This window comes from Gymnoscopelus braueri, assembly GCF_963280865.1.
Source record: "Gymnoscopelus braueri genome assembly, chromosome: 11".
NCBI lineage: Eukaryota > Metazoa > Chordata > Actinopteri > Myctophiformes > Myctophidae > Gymnoscopelus > Gymnoscopelus braueri.
In genome coordinates, this window is record NC_137613.1 from 10,986,551 (window position 1) to 10,994,858 (window position 8,308).

The following is an 8,308-nucleotide window of genomic DNA, read 5'->3' on the forward strand; positions in this document are numbered from 1 at the left end:
ATTCCATTCCAGTGATCAATGGCAGGTGTTTTTCTCTCACATTTCTAAAGCCTTTTCAACTGCAATGAAAAAAGAAATCTTTGCCTGCGGGTGTCGCTGGTGAGGGATTTTGCCTGTCAATCATCGCCTCTGCTCCGCCCCCCCCAAAGGAAAGGATAGGGGAGGGGAGGGGCGAGGAGGAGAGTGGGCGGGATTATTCGACAGTGACCTCACTGTCGAAGGGCCAAGCTCAGATTACTTTTCAGCCTAATTATTCAGAAAACTCCAGACCACAGAAAATCCACTGAATGTTTTAAGTTCAGGTTTTTTGGGTGTAATTGAGGTCATAAAACCCCAAATAAAACATTGAAAATAAAAAAAGTGAAAATGAATGTCATGATACCTTTAAGCTGCCCCGAGAGCAGCATTGAGAAAGTGCCCTGAGATTCATTTCATTTGTTGCGCTCGGGTGTTGCATTCTGAAAATAGCAGATCTACAAGATACATGGGATGTGTAGTTTCAGACTCTGTATAGCATTCGGAGATTGTGGAATAACAACTCGCATTGTTCCCGATTTACATTGCTCCGAGGTAGGTCTAGTAATAATATTAATAATGTTATAAATTAATTGTATAGTGGTACAGGCCACAGCAGTATACTGTTAGAGCTAGATGCGCACAGATGTGCGCTCTCGCTCTCTCTCTCTCTCTCTCTCTCTCTCTCTCTCTCTCTCTCTCTCTCTCTCTCTCTCTCTCTCTCTCTCTCTCTCTCTCTCTCTCTCTCTCTCTCTCTCTCTCTCTCTCTCTCTCTCTCTCTCTCCCCAGCCACCAGGATCAATCTAGAAGCCAGTGGAGTGAGACGGTGCTTCCAAACGACATCTCTTTAGGCGACACACGCAAGACGAGACAGGGACGCCTAACGAACCTTATCCACAAGACGAGCATGTATTTACTGCCTCCGCCTCCGAGTGCTTTTGTGACATTTGCTCCACTGTGTGTAAACATAACATACATAACATACTGTACATACATGCATAAATTGCATGTTAGGCAAACATCTCTACAGATGTGACATCATGACCATTTCAAAGGGCCTCTGCCATTGGCACTTCAGTGGGGAAGTCAGTGGAAAGTCCCAGGCCTCGACATGGAGAAATGGGGGAGCATTTGCCAGGTGTGAAATGGTGTCACTTCAAACCTCAGGCACGACAATGGGGGAAAACAGATTCCGGATAAGTGGTTGAAGATGGATGGATGGCCTGCAACTTCTTGTTTTTTTGTATAGATCTCTTATTGTACCAGGATGTTCAGACGTAATGGAAATGACATTGGACAAGTGCCACGTTCTACCAAGGGTTTCAAATCACTTTCTGTCAATGAGATTTTGGTGGCATACTCTCTCCAGATAGTTATTTATTGTCTCAACCTCTTCCTAAGCTGTGTAACTTCCGAATCATGCAAAGTTCGGACTAAACTGATGTTTTGTATGTCTCCTACCTGAAGTGTGACCTGTAGACACATTGATGTGTTGATTGATTGATTGAAAACTTAATTCACACGCTTGTTAACAGTACAGGTAGTGCAGTCAAAGGTAATGCTGAAAATATAACACAAAAAGCCTCAGGGTGCTTGTTTCCATTGTGGTCCATTGTACTCAATTCACATGCTTACAGCTGTGCTCCCTACATTAACCAATATTTTATACGTTCAACATTTTCCAAAAAATAGCACAACTAGCCAATCATCTACAAGCTCACAAAACAATATTTTGGCCTCATCCGCTAGTTTTGAAAATGTTTGAAAATGGAAAATCATAAAAGTGTCAGGCAGGTTGAGTAACACCGTTGGGTATCCTATATAATGACAATCATCACGCAACGACATCACAACGTCATCACAATACAGTAAACAACTTTCCCCAACACATCCAGCTGCCCGTAGCAGCTGTTGATTTGTCAACACCGCTGAACAGTGTTCAGTGTTCTGCCGTGTAGCGCATCATCGGCTCCCTTGATTGGCCAACCCAACTGATCGGCTTTGTGGATTGGCCAAACTCTGCGTGACATTTGTGCCACTGAACGAATATAAGCGTCAGCGCACGCATTAGGCCTCTGTTGTTTCTCAGAGCAAGGCTTTACGAATACAAAGCATTTTAAAGTGTGAGAAATGTTACGCTGGACGGTACATCTAACTGGAGCACCAAATGCATACTGTTATGTTGCGGCTGAGCACAACGTGTACGCCTTTGGAGAGATCTATTATGGCGCCACGGCTCATATTGATATGCACGTTTTCAACACAGTGTCTTTATGCTGGAGGAAGTTGACCCCAGTGACAACAGGAAGAGAATGTCACCTTGAGAGTCCCTCCAGGCGTGACGGCCACACAGCTGTGCTGATAGAAGATATCATCTACATCTGTGGAGGGTTTAACCGCGATACACGTGAGTACTTCAACGAGCTTTATGCATTTGACGTCAACACTCACAGATGGTGCACACCCAGGGTTTCTGGGACTGTTCCAGAGAGGATGGTCTACCACTCTGCCTGTGTCTTGGTGAAGGTCATGTATATCTATGGAGGCACTGGATGCCCTAAAGACATCTACAAGCTGGACAGCACCACGATGGTCTGGTCTTTAATTAGCCCCAGAGGCACTCCTCCAAAGTTTTGTCACTCTGCCACCATCATCGGGACAAAGATGTTTGTATTTTGGGGCTTTGGGGCCCGGGACAACAACATCAGAGTGTTTGACACAGAGACCAACCTCTGGCTGAAAACGCCTTCTGCACAGCTTCCAGAAGGACTCGGGATGCATTCAGCCTTTGCCTACAATGGAGAGCTGTACATATATGGTGGTTACGGCCTCAATGTTCTGTGGAATTTCAAGCCAGAGACCTTCTCCTGGAAGAAGGTCGAGACCAAAGGGAAAAGGCCATATCCTTCAATTGACGAGATATGCTGTTGCATAGTGGGAGATCGCATCATTCTCTCACACAACACACCCAAACAGCTGTACATCTTGGACCTGAGTCCTAGTCTCAAGACTGTGTGCAAGCTGGCAGTTATTAAGTACGGTCTGGTGCAGACGGAACTCCCACACAACATCAGGTGGGAACTGGCTGCCATGACTACCAACAGCGACGAAGTAAAAAGAAGTAAAAAGAATCACTGTAAGTGGGCAAACGTAGCCAGAGATAAGAAAAAATAAGGCAGTAAATGAATTAAGGTGTATTTGTTAGGGGGGGCGTGTCTGATAAACTTAATATCAAATATGTAAATACTGAATCAAGCAACTTAAAGTCTGGGGGGCTCACAAAAGCCTGAGTAGACGATAAAATGACCAATTTTTTTTTTTGTGTGAAATATCCCAGTACAGTACTTGAGTAAATGTACATAGTTACTCTACACCACTGTCAGCCTCATTTAAAAAAACGGATGCATGCCGATCACCTGGTTGAGAACCACTGGTCCAGATGTATGTGGTCCAAGATGTAAGCGGAGAGAAGAGAGACTCACCGTGACGCCGTTGAAGTTGGTCTCGTTCATGACGTCCAGCACCATCTTGCCCACCTCGCGGTCGTCCACGGTGAAGTTGTGGTGCACGTCGTGCCGCTGCTTGACGCGCAGCAGCTCCATGACGCGCGTCAGCGTCTTGGCGATCACCCAGATGCCGTCGTAGGCGAAGCCGTGGAACTTGCTGGCCTCCACGCCCTTCTGCTGCAGTTCCCGGCTGTACTCGCGCTCGTACTCCTTGGGGGTCTGGGGAGGGGAGGGGAGGGGGGAGGGGAATGGCACAACAAGACGGGTTAGATCAAGGGTTCTCAAACTTTTTCATGTCAAGGACCCCCAAATTGATATGCATTTGGCCACGGACCCCCATCTGAAAATATGTTGTGCCAGGGACCCTCGGAAGCAAAGATTTGGGTTAAAAATGTTCGCCTTTTAAAAAAACAGATTTAAAGATTTGCACACATTTTCAAGATTTTTCAAAAATAGCAGAAACATTGTAAATGGTGCATTTCTATAGCGCTTTTATCCAAAGCTCTTTACTGTATATAGATTGTGCATTACATTCACCCATTCACACACACATTCGTACACAGATGGCGGAGGAAACCATGCAAGGCACCAACCTGCTCATCGGGAGCAGTTAGGGGTTCAGTGTCTTGCTCAAGGACACTTCGACACTAACTCGGGGAGCCCGGGATCGAACTGGGAACCTTGCGGTTTAAATCATTTAGTCGACTATAATCTTATGATATTAAGTCGACAAAAACTAGACCAAAAAAATGAACATTTCAGATGACTAAAATATGACTAAAACTAAATCGAATTTTATTCAAAAATACTATGACTAAAACTAAATTAAACATTTCAGTCAAAATCAACACCGATGCCACGTGGTGTCACCATAGTACCCACCCTGCCCGAGATGCCCTTGATCTGCCGGGCGCTGAGCGGCTCAAAGTCCACGCTGATGTAGCCCTCCATGGCGGTCAGCAGCTTCCTGGTGGTGCAGTTGGTGGAGTTGGCCTGTTCCCACCAGTTACCCTGGTACCAGCCCGGGATGATCCACTGGTACTTACTGCCATACATGTTCAGGTTGTACGCCTGTGGCATGGTGGCAGAGAGAGAAAGGGAGGGAGGGAGGGGGACACGTAAGTACGCATGTGACGACTCACTCAACTCACGATACGATTCGAATCACGATACTAGGTTCACAATATGATTTTTCACGATCTTTTTAAACACAAAATTCCAGAATGTTTCCAGAATAAAATGACCGAAACATATTTTTCTTATAATTTCTCTAAAACAAATCCAGTATTTTCTTCTCTCTTTTTTTAAACAATATTGTGTTTTCTCTTATCCTCTTTTCAATACAGTAGCAAATGACTGAAAACTCATTTTTTTAATCAATTATCTTACAAAGAGCCTGTATTTTCTTATTTTTTTCTGCCGTTTGCATAGCGATACTTTTTGTATCAAATCGATTAAATTGTCACCAGTTTGAATCAATTTACGATATATTGTATGCCTATACTAAGTAGCACATTTGTATTTGTATAGAGCAACTGGGTCTTCAACGTTTTTTTTTTTTTAACCAAGGACCCCTTTGCTGAAAGAGAGATGAAGCATTATTTCTAATAATATGTTGGATTCATGTTAATGTGTATTTTGACAGTTAACCTTGTAAACCCTCAATATTTAATCAACTTGACCGTTGGCTCTGTACTTGGTCTGCTCTTTTCCCCTCTACAACACCAACTCTCAGAAAATAGCCGATCTACTTTTAGACTTTTTTGTGGGCTTATGTTCTCCATCACACAAAGATTTGGTGGACCCCCCTTACTCTGAGGACCCCCTAGGGGTCTGGGACCCCTATTGAAGACCCCTGGTATAGAGTACTGAAGTTCGTAAAATGAATGCCCGACTTCGTTCTCAAAGGGCATTTTGAATGTGAAAGTTGTTAATTGTGTCAGTGTTTTTTTTTTAAATAAATATTTAACTAAAGTATTAACAAGACTAAATGTTAATTAAATTTGAGCCATCGGAATACAGGTTATTTTTTTCTTTCTTTTTTTTCCTTTCCCGAGAAGTAATTGTTTTGATGTTTCTGTTCCCGACAGCAACGACATTCATAATACAACATGTTTGTCTGTGCACAGCAGCGGTTCCCAACGCGTGGGCGGGGGGCCCAGTGGCGGGCCACAAGGGTGTTGCAAGTGGGCCGCCAAATCATTGTCAAAAACACTAAAAGATTCTAATGATAACGCATTAACATGAAAACAGCAAAGTAAAAAAGAAGATGTCATGGTGTTTCTTTTTTTTTTCCTTCTTTAAATCCTTGGAAAATATAGTCTCTGTCGGGTGGAAACCAGAGTCCTGCACGGGTCCAATTTTGAGAACCCGCGCCCGCCCCGCCCGTCAATACTCAGATCCGTAGACCGACCCGTCACCCGTGATTATTTCAAAATACGAACCAGACCCGCCCCGCCCGTCAAATAAACGACCCGTTGTCCGCCCGTTTACCCATGATTACATTCAGAGTAAAATGTAAAACCTATTGAAAAGTGTGTTGAAAAAGATAGCAGCCTTCAACAACAGTGCTACATTCAGTGGTCAGGTTCGTACACAAATCAAGTGAAGACGGAGGAGCGAGCTTAAGCCACGCGCGCGAACGCGCATCTACGCAACACACATGTGTCGTTGTTTACGTCGTCAGATGGTTTTAATTCGAAGGTTTAACAGGATGTTTCAATGTGTTTTTGTGAGTTAAGATAACTGACCAGCGTGCTCCGTGCAGTTGTGCTGTGTTAAGTTACACAAGTGACGTTGTTTGTTAGGGCGGAAACAGTGCTCTCTGATTTTCACAATAAAATGATACCCGCCCGCGATTAGTTCAGTACCGCCCGTCCCCGTACTCGTGATCTTATCAAAGTAAAAATTTCACCCGTCAAACGCAGGTACCCGTCGGGTATCCGTGGGTACCCGGCCCGTTTGCAGGACTCTGGTGGAAACCTCATACTGTATGTCCAAAATTCCCGTTACTTTCTGGATTCAAATTCAAAAGTATCAAGTAGGGTGAAAAAACACAAAAAGTTTAAATACGGAGATGAGAGGTTTCTGCCCCGACACCGCTTCACTGTTCTACCGTGGCTCTGGGGGGCTTGTAGGAACCCCCAAAAAAGACCCTGGGTGTGTGTGTGTGGGGGGGGGGGGGGGTGAGAGCTGAACATGCACAGAGTGGCGTGCGTCCAGGACTTACACAGCAGAAGACTTTGGAGGCCAGGTTCTCGTCAAACTGTCCGATGATGATCCTCACGTCGTTGTCCTTCACAAACACAAGACAAAACACACAGAGAGATTCCATTAGTTTGATTTATACGTTCCTCACCATTGACAAGAGATCTCCAACAAAAAATCATGTTTTTAGTGATTACGCTAGAGGGCGCTCTTTGCCGACCTATGATTGATGCCTTGACTGCGAGAGAACGATAGAACCTGAAATGACGTCATCCCATAAAAAATAATTCTGACAGTACCAAACGCGAAAGCACTCATTATGCAGAATGTCCCATTAGTAATGCATTAAAGTGTTCATCACTTTAATGATACAGCTGTTAAAGGTGGGGATGATTTTAATGACTTTAGGTGCTGCTGGCTTACACTCACCTGTAATAATACATTATAATCTATCCGTTGACGTTAGAGTTGTATTAATCTAAAATATGTCAAATAACCGTAGCGGAGCAAATAGTACAATATCTGAGATGTAGTAGAGTAGGAATAATTAATAAAATAAAAAAAAGGAAAAGCATCTCAAATACTCCAGTAAAGGTACCTCAAAAATTGTACTTAACCACAAAAACCCTAGTTTTTGTATTGAGGGCAAGTCATAGAAGGCGAACATGTTGGAGCTTTCGTGTAGAGGGGAAAAAAGGAGGGGACCAAGTATAGAGACCTGGGGGACCCCGGTCAACAAAGTAGCCTATATACTGTAGGGTTTTAAGTGGTTAAGTACAATACTTAAGAGTAAATATACTTAGTTCCTTTCCACCACTGGTATAAAAAAACAAACAAGGGGTGATATGCTGCTTCCTTCTAAAGAGAGCCAGGGAGAGAGACCATCCTACTGAAATGTGTTTCAATGTGTTGATGCTTAGCTGTGATATTGCTGTGTGGATGACACATGTTAACTCAATCTGCGGTGAGGGCTGATGTATATACATGTACGCTGTGCTGTGATTCACTGTATTCACTTATTCAAGAGAGAGAGAGAAACATTCCACCGCCTTGAATAAACTGTGTCATCAGCGCCGGGATGGGTTTTTCACTAACAGGTTCCCCCATATCGCTTTCACCCAGAAAAAAGCCCACAGGACTTTATTAGATAGCATTTCCACCCTGCCTCTCTAATGTTACAATTCTTCTCACACACACACACACACACACACACACACACACACACACACACACACACACACACACACACACACACACACACACACACACACACACACGTAGCTCTCTGCGGAGGCACGCTCTCTCCTCCTGCAGAAATGCTATATGCGCTGTTTCCAATCAACATAACCGTTAGAAGGAGAAGGAGAGGAAACAGATCAGCATTATAGAGGAGGCCAAGTTATACGGCTGGGTTTGTAATATCTTCCTGAAAAAAAAAACACATTGCGTCACCCGGTACATCATCGGCCCCACGTGCCGATCTGCCCTGTCATCTGTGTGGCCAGTGGTGTAAAGTAACTAAGTACATTTACTCAAGTACTTATTTAATTTAAGTAAAATGTTTAGGTATGTTTACTTTA

At 43.9% G+C, this 8,308-nt stretch overlaps 1 protein-coding gene across 1 annotated transcript in view; it reads right to left on the minus strand.

Moving 5' to 3' along the window:
* Positions 1-8,308, minus strand: part of gabbr2 (gamma-aminobutyric acid (GABA) B receptor, 2) — a gene marked incomplete at both ends in the record, with an annotated part of 395,075 nt that overhangs the window by 125,504 nt on the left and 261,263 nt on the right. Inside the window, 3 exon segments of the mRNA XM_080442500.1 lie at positions 3,498-3,740; positions 4,404-4,592; positions 6,751-6,816. Coding sequence (XP_080298626.1) covers positions 3,498-3,740; positions 4,404-4,592; positions 6,751-6,816 — 498 coding nt within the window.